Source organism: Lichenostomus cassidix, chromosome Z (genome assembly GCF_008360975.1).
Source record: "Lichenostomus cassidix isolate B80296 chromosome Z, HeHo_3.0, whole genome shotgun sequence".
NCBI lineage: Eukaryota > Metazoa > Chordata > Aves > Passeriformes > Meliphagidae > Lichenostomus > Lichenostomus cassidix.
The window spans coordinates 52,119,024-52,136,276 of NC_139511.1; the positions used below are offsets into that span (position 1 = coordinate 52,119,024).

At 41.7% G+C, this 17,253-nt stretch overlaps 1 protein-coding gene across 2 annotated transcripts in view; it reads left to right on the forward strand.

Annotated features, from left to right (window-relative positions):
- Positions 1 to 5,084: 5,084 nt before the first annotated feature.
- Positions 5,085 to 17,253, forward strand: part of SCAMP1 (secretory carrier membrane protein 1) — a 41,413-nt gene continuing 29,244 nt past the window's right edge. The window contains exons 1-2 of one of the 2 annotated variants that reach the window (XM_085042976.1): positions 5,085 to 5,200; positions 5,249 to 5,409. In XM_085042976.1, the coding sequence (XP_084899102.1) occupies positions 5,353 to 5,409 (57 nt within the window). In that variant the 5' untranslated portion in view covers positions 5,085 to 5,200; positions 5,249 to 5,352. Of the gene's footprint in view, positions 5,201 to 5,223; positions 5,410 to 17,253 lie in introns of those variants that run through there. The other variant, XM_085042977.1, reaches the window with a different exon arrangement.

Genomic DNA, 17,253 nt, shown 5'->3' on the forward strand with positions numbered 1-17,253 from the left:
CTAAGTGTAGGGCTTCAGAAAGCAGTAAGTGTTCTCCTAAGAAGGGCAAGCCTGTGAGCATTTACTGTTATCCTTGTTAGGTGACTCCAGGGGCTTGGCTTTGCCCTGCACTCCCTCCTGGAAGTCACCTAAGCCAGTTCTACTCAGGAAAGAACACTAGTGTAACCTCTGACAGTAGACCTGGCAAAGCTGCCCCACTCCCAGAAAAAGACTAATGATACAACTTCAGACTATTAAAACCATATATAAACAATATATAAAACAATAATAAACAATATATAGCTGAGGTTATATTAGCTCAGCACTCTGTATGCTGGAAACGAAGAGATTTTGATTCAGTCATCTGCATAGTGAAACTGGAATTACTATCTTGTGGAATCAGGGCTTCATTGATTGTAAGAAAGAGGTGAAATGGTAGTCTGCTTGTATAGTTCTGCATGCTGATGTGATTTCTGACCTTTCTCCTATTTTTACTATTAATATTTTTTAATTGATGTAAAATATTTTGGGAAAATATGCCACTCATGATTTTCAAGTATTACATGGAAATGCCTGTTTAGCACACTTTTGTTCTCTCCCCTAAAGTTAAAATCTTTCCAATATTTTGCAAGTAAATTTCTTCACTGTAAAGCCTAGAAAAACATTCTTGCTATTTCAAACTGTTCCAGGAGTTACTATTGAATAACTCATCACGTAAAGTCCTACCTAAGTCTAGGTATCTTCTGCCTAAACTTTTGCAAGATTTTACAACTGCTATCTTTGCATGACCTAATACGAAGTTGTAATCTGCGCTTATACTACTGTAGAGTTCTACTCCTTGTTCCTACTATATGAATTTCTAGCAGTTGTCCAGTCTTCCATGCCAGTAATTCTGCCCAACTTCTGCAGCGGAGTCTTAGCTATGTGTTGTGATAAAAACTGCGGTTTCCCCACCCCTTCCTTAATGTGTTTCCCCTTCTCCTATTGTCCTGCCTTCCCCACCCAACGTGGCCCTGGCCACTCCCTCGGGTTTTCCCTATTGGTTCCTGTACCCTAACTGCCCACCTACTGCCTCTGTGCCCGGAGGTCACTGGGCCAATGTGCTGTCCCCATCCCCTCCGTCTCCCTAGAAAACCCCTCACCCTCCGCCGTGCTGCTGTCTATGCATGTGGATGTCTCTGCACCACGTGTGTCTATGCATGCGGCTGCTATGTGCTCATGTGGCACACGGACGTTTGTCATCCCCACTTTCTTCTAATCATCATGGTTGCATTTGATGCTGGAAATTCTCTACTTTATGAAAGGAAACACTTTTTACAGGAGTTAAAGTTTAAAGAGTTACAGTGATTTGTTACAGCTTAGTTTTATTATACGAAGGTCCATTCTCTGTAAAACTATGATCCATTTATCTGTTTCATTTGAGCAGAGTGCTGATCAAGACAGTCCACTTGGTTGTCCACTCAGCACTTGAACATTTTAGATTGAAAAAACCCTGATGGATTTTCTTGTCAGGTGATCTGAGCACTCCTGAGCACGACCTGAGGTTGGCACAAACATTGCAAAATCCACCAGTAGTAGAAAATTGAAAAAAACAGGATTTGAAAAAATAGTAACAAGTCAGTTCCTTACACAGGATTTCTTAAACACAGCATCCAAGTACAGCACTCATAGAAGCAGTTTGAACTCTTCTTTCTGAAGAAACAGTCAATTCAGATTAACATAATTTTGTTTCCTAAGAAAGCATCTGGTTCAGAATTATTGAAAACCATTGAATTAAACCAATTCCAGAAGGCTGGGAGATTTTCTGTAGAGAAAGATATTTTTATCTAAATAACGTCACTCATTCTCTACCATAAGTTATTTTTCAAGAAACTTACTAGCATTTTATAAATCAGGGTGATGTATTTATTAGCTATACCTTGCAACAGAATTAGAAACAGTTAACAGCAAGTAGGTAATTCTAAAAATAATAATAATAAAAAAGATAAAATTCTACCATTTGGAAAGCACAATGTAGAGAAGGTATTTTTGAGGGTGGATATCCTTGGCTAATCATGTCTCCTTTCTAAATCTCAACTCCAAACTGCATATAGTTGATTTGAAACCAAGAAAGCGTCATTCCGCACAGCTTTTGTTCTCAGTCTTTTTACTTGTGGAAGATGAAGAAAATGACAATGTCAACCCTCAGTGTCAAAGGATGACTATTTATAGTATGAACTACTCAATTAGCTGGATAGATTAATTAATTCTGCTTTTCTATTGGCTTTCAGTCAGTTGGTATATCTCAAAGTTAACACCTATAGTAGAATGGCAGCACTTACAGTAGAATTTGGTAGCATTTACATGCTATCAATGTTCTACCTTTTAATCATAGAATCATAGAAAATTCTCAGTTGGAAGGGACCCACAAGGATCATCAAAGTCCAACTTTTGGCCCTACATAGGACACTGCAATAATCACACCATGAGCATTGTCCAAAGGCTTCTTGAATTCTGTCAGGTTTGGTGCTGTGACCGCTTCCCTGGGGAGCCTCTTGCAGTGCCCAACCACCCTCTAGGTGAAGAACCTTTTTCTAATATCCAACCTTAACCTCCTCTGACTCAGCTTCATGCCATTTCCTCCACTCCTGTCACTGGCCACAAGAGTGAAGAGATCAGGACCTACCCCTCTACTTCCCCTTGCAAGGATTTTGAAGACACAATCAGGTCTTCCTTCACTTTCCTCCAGGCTGAACAGATGAAGTGACTCAGATGCTTCTCCTAAGGCTACCCCTGCAGACCCTGCACAATCTTTGCTGCCCTCCTTTGGACACTTTGGAGTAGCTTTATGTCTTTCTTACATTGTGGCACCCAAAGGTGCCCCCAGCACTGGAGGTGAGGCTGCCCCAGTGCAGAGCAGAGCAGAGCAGAGCAGAGCAGGACATTCCCCTCCCTTCCAGGCTGGCCATGCTGTGCCTGATGCCCCCCAAGACAGGGTTGGCTCTCCTGGCTGCCAGGGCACTGCTGACTCATGTCCAACTCACCATCAACCAGGATCCCCAGGGCCCTTTCCATGGTGCTGCTCTCCAGCTTCACTCCCCCGTCTGTCCATACATCCAGGATTGCCCATCTCAGGTGCAGAATCCAGCACTTTCCCTTACTGTTGAACTTCATATGGTTGGTGACTGCCCAGTCCTCTAATTTGTCAAGACCTCTCTGCAGGGCCTCTTTGCCCTCAAAGGAGTCAGCAGATTGTCCAAATTTAATGTTGTCAGCAAACCTACTTAGAGTTCCTTCAAATCATGTGTCCAGGTTGTTAATGAAGATGTTGAAGAGGATAAAGCCCTGTGGAACCGCATTAGTGACTGGATGCCAGCCTGATATTTTTGTAAAATACTTACTATTCTTTCCAAAGAAAACAACCCATTGCAGTTTCTTTATTGCCTTGAAAGGCATACGAGATGGGAGATTATTCCTCTGTGACTGTGCACAAATTATTGTCAGAGAAATATCACAATGTTCATGATTTGAATCACCAGCAACCATACAGGAAAATACATTCTTTTCAGCCAAGCCTTCATTCATTCATGCATGCATGCATTCATTCATGATCAGCTCAAAGAGAAGCAAATATACAGTTGTCAGTGCACACAGCATTTGGACTATCAACATAAGTCATTCAGCCATGGGTGAATACTGGAAAACAACATGACTTAATTTGCGGTCACCATAACTGAGTGATATGTATGAATGTGACTAATACTGTAATGTACTTCTGTTGATTGTGCAACAGCTGCCTTTTTATTTTTTAAAGTATTTTACACTTCATAGCAACAAAAAGTTGAAAGTGTTCCACTTAAAAGATACTCTTTTAAGATTTGTCCCATTTCCATACCATTTTATGTCTGACAGTCCTTCAAAAAAACTGAGAATCTTCTGCATAGATCAGAGCAGACCTTGAAGCAAGTATAGCTTTTTCTACTGATCCATGCAAAATCAGTTCTCTTGTACATGTAGGATTCTTCCTGACCTGTTGACAGAACAGCCCCATTGTAATGACTGCCAGAGTGAAGACCAGAGTAATGACACATGTAGAGCTATTCAAAATCATAGAAGTGCTAACACTAGTGTGCCTCACAGTTAGTCTAGATTACTATGTGGGGAAAAAAAGACACATTTGAATAGCAAAAAATAACAGGCTTACTTTTACAGCAATTTCATTTTGTCTGACCTGCCTCAAACCTCTATTTAACTTTTTTAGATTTAAATGAATGTTCAAATAGTTTCTTTAGAAAGCATGTAAAGAATTCAGGATTCGCTGGTTTTGAAAGTGTTGCATCAATGTAACACTTTGTAACGGCACTGAATTTCAGATTTCAACCGTAGCTCTGAACCAAAGGTGCTCCTTCCATTTATTTGCGTCTTTTGGACCAGGTTCTTCATGCTGCACTGTTAGCACTCCTGAGGAAGTGTTTAAAAAGTCTTCTGAACGGTGGGAAATGGCTGGCTAATCCCAAGAAGCCTTTTAAACACTTCCTCCCACGGAAGGGTGGTTTTGTGACCGTCGTTCAAAGCCGCCCCTTACCTACCGCCCTTGCTGAGCCTTTGTGCAGGACGCCTGAGCAGCCACAAGATGGGTAAACTATTCACCATGCCAACAGGAGGCGGAAACGAGAGAGTACATTCGTGTTTTACCAAGTAAGGCTTTCTGACTGCCTTCGCACGTCCATTTCACCCCCAGCCCAGTGTGTCCCGACCCGCTCTGAGGGTGCGGGAGGCCGCAGGGCCCGGCTGGGCCGGCACAGCCGCACACACCGGGCCGGGCCGCCGCTGCCGGCCGGAGAGCCCCGGCCTCACTGCCCCCCGGCTCCCGGCCAGCGACAACCACCGCAAACGCAGGACACATCCCCCACAGCCCCAGGGCCGCAGCTGCGAGAAGGAGGGCCCTCAACTGCAGACCCTCCCCCGCCCAACAGTTTATGCCCACCCCTCAGCCAGCCCGCGAAACAGCTCTTCTCTCACTGCTCCCTCCTCCAGTCCCGCCCACACCCCGGGAGCGGCCCGTCCCAGGCACGGTCTCTGCCCCCGCGGCCGCTCCCCCTCCATCCCTTCATCCCTTTCTCCCTCCCAGGACCATCCCACCCGGAACTTCACTTCCGGGGCGGCCATTTTGGGCGGTCCGTCGCTGGTCGGTGCGGCGGGGGCGGGCTGGGCTCGGCCCGGGTCGCGGGGCTGTGACAGGGGCTGTGACAGGGGCTGTGACAGGGGCTGTGACAGCGGCTGTGACAGCGGCTGTGACAGCGGCCAGGGAGACACCTGCGCCGGCCACTGTCGGAGCGCCGCTGCAGGGGCAGAGCCGCCTCTCGGGGACCGCAGCGCCCGCCTGCCCTCGCCATGTCGGACTTCGATAGCAACCCGTTCGCCGACCCGGACCTCAACAACCCCTTCAAGGTGAGGGGGCGGCGGGCGGCCGGGAGCTTTGCTCGGTGTCGGTCTGCGCCCAGCCGCGGGCATCCCGCGGGAGAAAAGAGAGAAGGAAGGAGGGAAGGAAGGAAGGAAGGAAGGAAGGAAAGAAGGAAGGAAGGGAGGGAGGGAGGGGGGGGAGAAGGGAATAAGGAAGCAGGAGGGAAGGGCTCCTTGGGAGCTGCGGGCCAGGGTCTGCCCTCAGCGGGCCGCGGAGGCTCGGGCTAGGGCTGGGGGACAGGGCGGGAGAACAAGCAGCATTTCGCAGCTTCAGGGTTCTGTGTTTTCATCTGGAGTTAAAATAACACGAGTCGTATTTCAGATGCGTTATTTCGATGGAAAAAAAGTTTTGTGTTTTGTTTTTTTATTTTGGTCCTAGCTTTGTGCTAGCGGTGACGTTGCTACAGCCTTTTTTTCTTTCGTCTGATTGAGCCAGATAGTTTAGCTTAATCAATTAGTGAACTTACCCTCTTTGTCCTCTCTAGCCTTCTCCCAGTCCCTCCAAGCTTACTTGTTTCCTTACCCTATGTCTGAAGTAATGAGGGTGCCAATGATTGGACATGAGTTCTACGCTGCATCTCAGGACTGCTTTGTTGTAATATACTATAAAGCTTTTAGATTTTGCACTGTTGACTTGTCATACAGCTGTAAATTTTTTCTTCACTCACTGTACTGGCTTCAGCTGTCAAAACGAACTGACCTCTGGATGCTTCCCTGCCTGTTTTTTTCTTTGTCATTTGAATCCATTTCAACTAACTTACGAAGCTACCTACTTGGATAATATTCCTGAACTTTTTGCAGACACTTCAAAGCACACAGGTAGTTTATGGCAGCGAGTTTAGAATGTTAGCTGGAATAATCACGTTTTTCAAAAATAGAGCTGTCACATTTCAAGCATACTTCTGTGCACATAGATGCTGGAAGCATAACATTCCTTAGAGATTCTGTCTGAATCATTATTTTTTACAGTCATAAAGCACAGGCAGTAGTATTCATTAGGCTGGAATTCCTTAGGCCAAAATCTGTTTTCACTTGTTGTTGTACACAGGGCTATGACCTTCCAGATGAACACAAGTCCTGGTGTTGAGTCTGCTGCCAACAATAGTTTGGGCTGGTACCAGCATCAGTGAGCGCTGTTCTTTTTGGCACCAAGCTCTGAAAAGGTTCTAGAATGTGTCTTCAGCAGCCAAAATACGTGATGCCATTCCCACTATTTCCGTACTTCTTGTAATAGTTTCTGTAATAGTTAATCAAATAACATCTAGCAGAATTTAACCCAGGGCAGTAAGGAGTATTAGACGCAATGTAGCTGCCTCTGCAGTGCTTATCAGCCCATGTAATTCTCCAGTGTAGTGTTGTGAGACCAAAATTAGGCAGCTGCCTGAACTGTCCTTCCAGTTCGAAGACATTGATTTAAAGTGGAAAAGCTTATTCCAGTTTGTCTTCAGGGAGAGACTTCTTTTGTAACTGCCAGGCAGAATCCATGCTCTGCTTCTCATCTGCAGGCATCATGATAAAAGGACAACTTAACAGTTCCTCTGTAACTTGAAGCTCACTGTTCTGGATTTCTTTATTTGCAGAAGATGGTTCAGGAAAGCTGTGTGCTTTTTCTTTCTCAGAGGCTTTTTTCTCTCCCTTCAGTCTTTGCTAACTTCCCCCAAAAGGTAATCTTGCATACCTTTACATACCTCTGCATTTAACTTGAAGGGGTGAAAGGCCTCATATATAAGCTAAAGCTTGATGGCCATCTTGTTGGCAAAACAGCTTTGAAATTTGTAGGAATTAATGCATGTCTGCATTTAAGTTTTGTCTGTGTGTTTTAAAGTACTTTACATGTAGAACCAGTATTTCCAGATGGACCCTGACAGCCTAAGTCATGTTGTCTGAACAGTGTATTCTGAAGTACTCATATTTTTGTCTTTGCCTGATAATTTTATGTATGTTGTGATTAGTTGTTTTCCTTGCTTTTCAAGCTGCTTCCTGGTCTAATATAAAATCAAAGTAGTATGGCAGAAGAGGGCTGGGAAGGCATCAGGTGGAAGAATTGTTGCCAAGGTCTAAAGATAGATCCTTTTCTTTCTTAAATATTTTGGTTTTACTGACTGACTGTGATCTACATTGGAGGTTTCCTGTGACTGTTCTTACACCTTTTAATAAAAGGATTAGAGCAGGGCTTTTTGCTTGATGTTGAATCAAATAAAAGTATTCTCTGGAAAGATAAAGGTAAAGCGTAAATATCTAGACTGCTCAGTATTTTGGGTAGTTAATGCTTTTGGAAGTCTAAAATTAAATTATCTGCTGGAAAAACTGAAAATAGCTTATCTGGCTTGAGCATAAAATGCTGTGGATTTTGAGACAAGTGGCTACCTAACCTCTGCTTTTTCTTTCTTTCTTTTTTTTTTTTCTCTTAAAAGAAAGCAACAAACGAACTGAATCCAAAGTCAGGTATGCGTTTGAAGTCATAGTATTCCTCTCTAAATGAATGTATTCTGAGTGGTACACCAACAAAGCCAAAAGATGGGTTGTTTTGAGATACAGAGCGTACTGAAACAAACAGATGAGTGACGTGCTAACAATTTACAAGCTTTTGATTGCATTTAAGTTGTGCAGAGGAAAATGCATTTGTGTACCACACAGATGAAGTTGCAAGAATCCTCTTGTAATATGATGTAGCTGTATGAAAGTACACAGTTGGTGTAACCTCAGGTATCATGATTGGAAGCAGGCTAGTAATGAAGTCTATTCAATTTCATTTACTAAGAGGCACTAGTCATAGCCTGTGAGTGTCAATTCACACTTTGTAAAGTTCTCACTTACAAACGGTGCAGTCCCACAGTACCCAAACATGGTGAGCAGAATAGATGTGGTGATAGTAACTGCATTCAGTGCTAGGCAAGTCTATAGAGAGGAGACAGATCTCCGCCCAAGTTAGAAAGCCAAGCCAGGATCAGGATCATGTCCAGTGAAAGTAAACATGGCCAGCCAACAGTCCTCTGATGACCAGGTAAGTTGTTAGTAATTAGTGGGAGTCTGACCACCTGTGAGGAGTTTGGGACTCCTCAGAGTCCTGACAGTCTATCTTGAATAGGCTCAACCGGCATGAAATAAATTTTTTATGACAAAACAAAGGCACATTTCTAATGTAGCTTCCCCTTGTGCTTTTTTTTTTTTTTTTTTTGATGTCATAGGATAGGTGATAGTTGCAGTCTTCTGTCTTGGGAGGTGATACAGTTACAAAGGTTCTGAAATAGCAGTCTCAAAATTCAGTCTAAGTTTCATTTACTCTCAATCAGCAGTTCCTCTACAATAAAAGTTGTTGGTTCTGTGTTCTTGGCTTGATTTTTTTTTTTTTTTTCTTTTGTAAGTGAACAAGCCTACTACTCAGAGAAGTTTTTCTAAGTACAGTTATAAATTTCATAGGGCTTTGTATCTTGGCTAACAGACTGCAGAAGGTTTGAGAGCTGATTGTTCATTTTCCAAACATATGAAACAGTTATTTTTTGGTGGCTGTAAAATGAAAACTATAAAGACTGAATTGTGTGATGAATTCTATTGGGTCAATTCATCTGATGTGTGTAGCTCTGAGCAGATGCATGTATTTGACGCTATAGAAATTATGAAAGGCCTGAAAATTAAGATAAATTTCTGTTCAAATGTGAATGGTGACTTTCAGGAAAAAGCAAAACCAGTATGTGATAAGATTTTTTTTTTCTTGATCAGTTTTAGTGTGGGCAGGCACAATCAGAGAAAACCTTAAATGTATGTAATTTTAAGTATTTGAGTGGTTTCTTTGACTAGGATTAGGTATCCAAACTGTGGTTACTTTTCAGTTGTTGCTCCAAAACGACACAGATCTTGCGTAGTTCTCTCATGAGTGACATTCTTGTTTGGATGGCTGAGATGCTCTAAGGTACCTAAAAATGGCACTGAATTGCTCCCACTGAGGTCACAGGATTACTTGAGTCACTAGAGCTAAGTACAGAAGTAATTTCAGTTATAAGTTGGATATTACAGTTAATCTTGACTCAAATGAGCACAAATTAATCTTCTGTCTGATTTGGAAGGAAATACAACCTGGAGGTTTGGTATTCAAAGCAGATGTGCAAATGACTGCTACCTTCTGTGGCAGCAGAATCTATACAGTTTATACCTCGATTGCTGGTATAAACTGCTTCACTGAAGCTAAAGTGATAGAAACTTTCAGGAAGAAAGAAAACTCCCGATATTTTTAAGGATTGGGACCCTTATTGCCTGAAATATTTCTGCTGCTTTAGAATTAAGAAATTTTACCACATGCCTATATGCATAACTGAGTTTTAATTCTTTTATCTGACTATAAAACATGCTGATTTAAGTTGTCTCTCTTTAAATTAGTAAAGGACATAAAATACTTTTTTTTTTTCTGACTTTTACTAGCTGGTTTCCCTTCATGTCTTCAAAAATTATGAATTCCCCTAAATCTTGCATAATTTAGTGCTGAACATTGTGGTAGTGGATTGTCATTTAGCTGTCCTACGTGGTAGTTGGCTTTCAAGAGTACACTTCACCAGTGCTGTAACTGCACTGTAACCTGTTGAAACTGTGAAGTGTTTTAATAGTTATTCAGTATCCGTTACAGCTGCATTTTTCCCCCCATTGCATAGTGTTATTATTGCACGATATACTGAGATTTAACATTACAAGGAGGAACGTAACACACATCAGGGCAGGGAAAGGAGAATGATTTGAGAACAGCAGTGAGATGGAGGTGATAGTTTAGGCATCCAGTACTCCACTGCAAGATGAGGCTGGCGCAGACTTTAGGAAAAATTTGGCTTTGTCAGCCTCTGAAGTTCTTTTAGGTTTCAGAGGTAAAGACCTTGCCTTGCTCAGTAGCTCAGAATGCTTCACAGCTCTGCTTTCATGTGATGAATGTGACATATAACAGGCACTATTTGAAAGCCAAATATAAGAAGTCCCAGTGGGCTACTTTTGCATTATCCTATTTAATAATTGTGTTCTGGCAGAGTAGGAATGAAAACTATTTGAACATCATTTCATGAGGGGGATGGGAAATGGCTGATAAGTGATCAATATGTTAAAGTTGAAAAACTTGGAATTATGAAAGAACTCTTATGTGGCTATTCTGATACCTTTTATTATTTTTATTATTATAAGTCCAGAAGTAATTTTTATTATTATGGGTCCTATATATTCTATAATATATTCTACATTATTGAATTTATACCAAATGTTTATTCAACATGTGTGAATTGCAATTTCAGAGGCTTAATCTGGCAGTGTTATGGGACTAAGAAACACTCTAGAACCTATTTATGAAAAGTAGGGTGGATAATTTTCTCTTTGGTTAAGAAGTCAAAAGAGTCAGACAAACAAACTGCTTCATGCATTTTGTGTTGCATTTTTGCTTTATTTGCTGACTCAGTGGTGTCATCTTAGGAAGTAATCTACAGAGAGCAGGAATTACAGCTGTTACTGTTCCTATAACCTCCTCCCACCCCCAAAATCAAAATCCACAAAACCTCAGGATGAACTCTTACTTAAAAGTGTGCGATTAATTTTGCCCCTATTTAGAAAAAAGCTAATCTGAAGTGGGTATAGGGAATAAGTTACAGTAATCAATTGAGAACTTGAAATAGAAAAAAAATTATCCTATTCATGTAGCAAAGCAAAGCCTTTCATTAGGAGTGGTAGGGATAAGAAATCCTGGCTGATCAGGATTGACTTTGCTAGATTTGTGGAGCTAATCTCTTGATTTTCTCCAGTGTGGATTCACCAGTCTGGATTCAGTCTTGGTAGACCTCTGGCTTCTGTAATACAGTCAGACCTTTTTAACATCTTTGCTGAGCATATAGAGTAGTAGGGAGTAGTTGAGGTGTGCCTCTTTTGCTTTCTGGGAGCTTCCTTCCAAGGACAAAATGCAACAGAAAAAAGTGTATAGCTAGCTTAAAGCGGGGTTATGAAGCAGTAAATGCCAAAGAAGTTTCAAAGTGAAGACTAGTTGATGTCCCATGGACTGTTAAAGCAGTAGGTTGGATAAACTTACATGTGGGAATCTTGAAATAAAAGAGAAAAATTGCAGGGTGGCAGAGCTGAGGTGTAGCCAGTGACTGATGAGGGAGGTTATAGGATTGATACAGTGAATTAGTATAAAGATACTGTCTTTTAAGAACTTGTGTGATGAGAGCTGTTTTTTTGGTTTCCAACTGTTCTAGGTGTTGAGACATCATTCTTAACATAGAGCTAAGGTGTAAAAAATTGAGATTTCTGCGGTCTTTTTTCCGCGGATTCTTCTTCCCTTAGCTGTAATTAAGGAGATGTGTAACTGATTAAGTGTTTTCCATGTTTTCTTATTTTTATTTCATTCACTACAAACAATTCTTCTGTTAAATTCTTCTGTTAAAATCCATTTTGATGTTCATAGTCTATATCTTTAATCCTTTTTTCCTAGGGTTAATGAGATATACTTTGTCTTGGATTGATGATATGATAATCCTTTATCCCCTATCGTTGGCTTATATGCCCAAGAAAGAAAAAATGTGTAAAAATGTGTGGTCCTGTCTCTTTAACTGCACCCAGCCTCAGAGAGAAACGCGGGTTGTTTTGAAAACATTTTCTCCAAGCCTCGCTCCGGGGGAGGATTCGTCGCCCGGCAGAGACTGCGTGCTGGACGGGGGTCGGAGTGAGCTCTGTTCCCGTTTTTTTTCCATTCTTCTTCTTTTTTCCTCGTTCGGACCCCTTCTCTTCGATCTGCTTTGCCACCCGGAGACCCAGGAGGGCCAGAGGACAGCAGAGCTCTCCAGGGAGCTCCACCCGGCCCCGGGTGGGGGGCGAGGAGGAGAGGGACTGCGTCTGAGAAAAGGACTTTTTAATCAGGTTGAATAACTGCCTTTCACCTTGTTTTTTCCCCTTCCCCTGTGCCTTGTAGGGCACTCTGCGTGGTTTTGTTAAATAAATAGTTTTTTCTTCACTTCCATCTAAGAGGTTCTGTTGTGGGTGGGGGAGGGGGTGTCGGGGCCCTTCGCTCTCGGAGGAGAGAGAGTTTCATCATTAACCCGGGACATACTTCTGTCTGCTTACTCAGATTTTTGGCACTGTCCTATGAATTCCATGAAAATAAAAAAAAAGAAAAGAAAAGGAAAAAAAAGAAAAATTGTCACATTTAAGCATTTACCAGTTAATATTAAGCATAATTAATATTAAGCATAAACCAGTTAATATTAATCCAGTTCTTTAGTAGTTATCTTTGTGCCTCCTGTTCTTTTCCTTGTAAATGTATTTTATGTATTTTTCCCTGTTCCTTTTTCCAACTATTCTTTTGGTTCTGTTTAGCTTAGGTTATTTTTGTTTGAAGCAGTTTTCAATTGCTGATGTTGTAAAAGCGTAGTAGTCTGTATCCAAATCAGTGTTTATTGTTTCTAAACGACATTTCTCGACCTCTGCAATAAAATACTGCTTTTATTTCCCTGCTGGTCCCTGGGACTAAACTGAAAAAATGTTCTATGCAGAGCACTGATGTGATTTGTTTAATTCCACATAGGAGAAAAAAAAGAAGGCAACACAAATTAGGGTTTTTTTTGGCATTCATTCCACAAAAATTTGTTTATGCATATGACAAACACTTCTTTATTTTTGGTAGAAGAGTGGGTATCCCTCAAAGTGAAAAGTTTTTTCAGCAATTTGAATGGCAGTTTGGAGGGGATGATTCCTAGTTCTCTATATTCTCTTCACTTAAAACAAATCAAAATCACAAGTAACAATGTAAACTTAGCTGATGGTGTTTTTCAGATTATTACTAGGTTATGTGTGTTTTCAAAGTGTTTTGCTGATGGTGAACAATTGTGGGTCCATATCCAGTGAACAGTAGTACCAACCATTGTTACAGGTGTATGTACTTCTTCAGTTTTTGATTTTGTTAGTGTCTTCTGTGTTAGTGAAACTGGCAGCTGATGACTAGTTTTGGTTTCCTCAATGACAGAAGTCTAGTCCCTTCAATTTTGTTTTTTAAAAGGCTGATAAAGCTCACATAGAATGGATTATTCTACATCGTTATAAACATTTGCTTTTGTAGTAATTGTTTGTACACCTTCTATGATAACTTGGTATTCACTTAATTTTATCTGTGTCTGAATAATGTGAACATAGCTTGTTAGCTTGGCACGGATGATGTTTTTAATAGTTCTGTAGGTGATCTTGCCAATGTGAAATATAAATGTGCTGTTTTTTCTGAGTTTGTTTTGCTAGTGTTTGTTGGGGTGTTTTTCCTGACTTTTCCGTTCGTGGCTGCTGTGGTTTGGACGCTGGCCAAATGCCAGGCTCCCACGACAGCTGCTGCTCACTCTCTCTCCCCTACCACAGCTGGGCAAAGGAGAGGAAAAAATTCAACGAAGTGGTCATGAGTTAAGATAGGGACCGGGAAGAAGCACTCCAAGGGCAGAACAGGCTCAACTTAGAGTTAAAAAGTGAATTTATTACTAACAAAGACAGAGGAGGATAATGATACGTAAAATAAGCCCTTAAAGACACCAGTTCTTCCCCCAACTACTCCGTGCTTCCCACCAGCAGTACATGGGGACAGAGCATGGGGATTTTGGCCAGTTCATCACTGAGATCTTCCTCCACTGCTCGTGGAGAGAGGAGTCCTTCCCTTGCTGCACCATGGGGTCCTTCCCACAGCAGACAGTTCTCCATGAACTCTGTGGGTCCATCTCACAAGCAGCAGTTCGCCCAAAACCACTACAATGTGAGCTCCTCCCATGGCAGACAGTCCTCCCAAAACTGCTGCAGTGTTCACTTGTTCACAGGGTGCAATCCTCCAAGGACAGGCTGCTCCAGCTCGGAATCAGGGGCTCCCACTCTCCACTGAGTCTCCCACTGGAACACAGACTCCTCCAGGCATGCACCTGCTCCAGCATGGACACTTCCCTCCTGGGCTGTGAGTGGATCTCTGCATCCCCCATGGACCCCATGGGCTGCAGGGGCACAGCTGCTCCACCATGGTCTTCACCATGGCCTGCAGAGGAAACTCAGCTCTGGTGCCTGGAGCACCTCCTGCCCCTCCTTCTTCACTGACCTTGGTGTCTCCATGTTCTTTCCCTCACTTGTTCTCAAGTCCTCCTTTTCTCTGGCTAGGGAAAAAAACTGCATGTGCACTTTGTTTTGATTTCTTCTTGAATATGTTATCACAGAGGCGTAACCAACCTCTCTAATTGGCCCAGCTTTGGCCATCAGCATGTCCATTTTCAGAGCCATCAGGGATTGGCTCTGCTGGACATGGTGGAAGCTTCGAACAGCTCACAGAAGTCATCCTTGTGGCCCCCTGCTACCAAAAACCAGGTCAAGCAAAACCAACACTTTGGTGTAAAAACCAGGTTGCTGCTTGTACCTGTCTTGTTGGGATTAATAAAAGTGTATTAATATTTGCTTTTGAGATTGACATTATAGGAGAGACTGCAAGAAGCAGATAAAATGAAAGATTAGATCAAAAATGGCTAAATTATGTTGTGCTACTTTCTTAAAACTTCAGTCTTCTAAACTAATTCAGATCTTGAAAATGTCATGTGAAATGACTGTGTGTGACTTAAATGCACCAATAGCTACAATAGCTGGATATGAAAAATAGTCTGTTTTTAATTCTGTTCTGTGGTTGTATGACTAATAGTTAAATGAAAAGATCAGAAGTTCTGGGTTTGAACTGGCAGGAGTTTGGGTGAGATAAGGTTGGGTGGAATATCAGATATGAGAAATAAATTATTACAACATAGATTCATCTATTCCTGTGGAATATTAGTTTTTACTGCTTTTAACCACTAGAATATGCATGTCATGCAACATAGAAATTTGATAGCATTCATTTAAATGCCACTTCTTCTCTGAGTATGTGGTCCTGTGCAACATTTATTGTTTGTATTCATTATTCAAACACTGAAAATTTTCTAAATTCAACTTTTTTTTATTCTGCAGCAGTGAGTATGAGTTTTCATCATGGTATTTAGATGAGTTGGCATTTGTTCCATTTTTAAAATGAGATGCAGTGAGTGTAAGGTGAATGATTCAAAACAATTGTTTGTGTTTTGTGGGATGTAAGGTCTAATCTCTTCAGAAATACTGTAAGTGGTGTTTTGAAATATGAAATGTAGCTCCTGTTGGCATCAGTCATTTGATGCATTGTAGGTGTTCAGAACAATTAGTATAGCATCTTCACCTGGGCACTCTGGCTGTGAAGAGCTGAGGGTAGTTCTATCAATTGAATGAGTTATAGGAGAGATACGAATTTCAAGGCCACCTTCAGCTGTGAGATTCCTCTTTTCCTGTGATGACTAGTATACTTTTCCTGGAGTCTTCATCACAAACTTCTGTTGAAGTCCAGACTGTGTAATTCAAGTTCTCTGAATGCAGAATTTGAATGCAACTTGCAGTGGTGGAGTACAATTTGTGTATTTCAGTACAAATGTAATTTTCTTTCTTTGCTAGGTGAAGAAATTTTACTTAAATACAGCTGTTATTGAATGTCCTCTGGATCGTTCAGGTTTCTTTTAGAGCAGCTGCTGCTTTAGCAAACAGTAGTGATATTGGCAGAGGTGTAGCAGTTGTTAATTGAAAATGGGAATGGACTTTTGATAGAGGGCTTCTTGCTCTAATTACTGTGTGTATTTAAGTGTTCAACTTATTTCTGAGTGCTAAGACTGTTGTTCTCATACACTTAGTTGTCTCAGCATGTACTTCCTTTCATTTGTCAATGTTAGAATGTCAGAGTGGACGTACGAAGAGATCTGAGGAGCTTTTAGACCCTGGTGTTCTCTAAAATACTTTGAGAAAAGAAATCTTTCTTTCAACAGATATTTATTATTGTTTGTATATTGTATATCTGAATACAGATTGCTCTTCTGACTTTGACTTGTACACTGTTTCTTGCTTTTTGGAAATGGCTGCTGTTCAGTGGCTGTCTCATGAGTCTGAGAACTATGGTTATTCAAATAACCGAATTTATGGTCTGCAAGTACAATTGGGCTGAGTTATTTGGTTAGTAGAGCACTCTTCAAACACAAGTTTGGTGTTGAAATACACTTTTAAAGCAGTTACTTCAACCTAAAATGCTAGGTGCTATTAAAGTAATAATAATTAGCCCTACTGTTTCACTGTGTGGCTGGTGGTTAGCGATCACAAGTTCCACATGGGTCTCTCTTTCAGCATTTTGTGTGAAAGTGGGAGAAAGGGGTATCATACTGAAGGCATTAACAAAGTAGTTTATGCTCTGCTAATTCACATTTACATGTAAAGGCTAGAATAAGTGTACTAGGTCTGACTAGGATGGATTTAATTTTTTTTCATAGCAGACCCTATCCCACTGTGTTTTCAGATTTGTGACCAAAACCAGTGCTGGGAAGGCACCACTGCTTCAGCTGTTGCTGAACAGTGCTCACACAGCACCAAGACCAGCTTTGTTTCACACTCTTGCTTCCCTCAGGGAATAGACTTGGGCAGGAGGCTGGGAGGGGACACAGCTTACCAGAGGGATCTTGTATGGTGATTAATGTCCTGCTTGGCAGCAACGCCTGGTGATGCTGGTAATGGTGGGGGTCTGTTCCAAGCAGCAATTGCTCAGAAGCTGAATGGGCATCTGTTGGTGGGAGGTGGTGAGCAATTGCCTTTGCATGACTTGTGGGGTTTTGCTGTCTTTTTGTTTTGCCTCTACCTTTCTCTCTCCTCCCCCCACCCCCTTTAAGATGCCTTTTTTCTTAACAATCCCAACTTTTGTTTTTGCTTCTTTGGTTTTCTCCTTCATCCCACTGCAGAGAGCAGTGAGTGAGCAACCAGTCCTGGGGCTTTGCT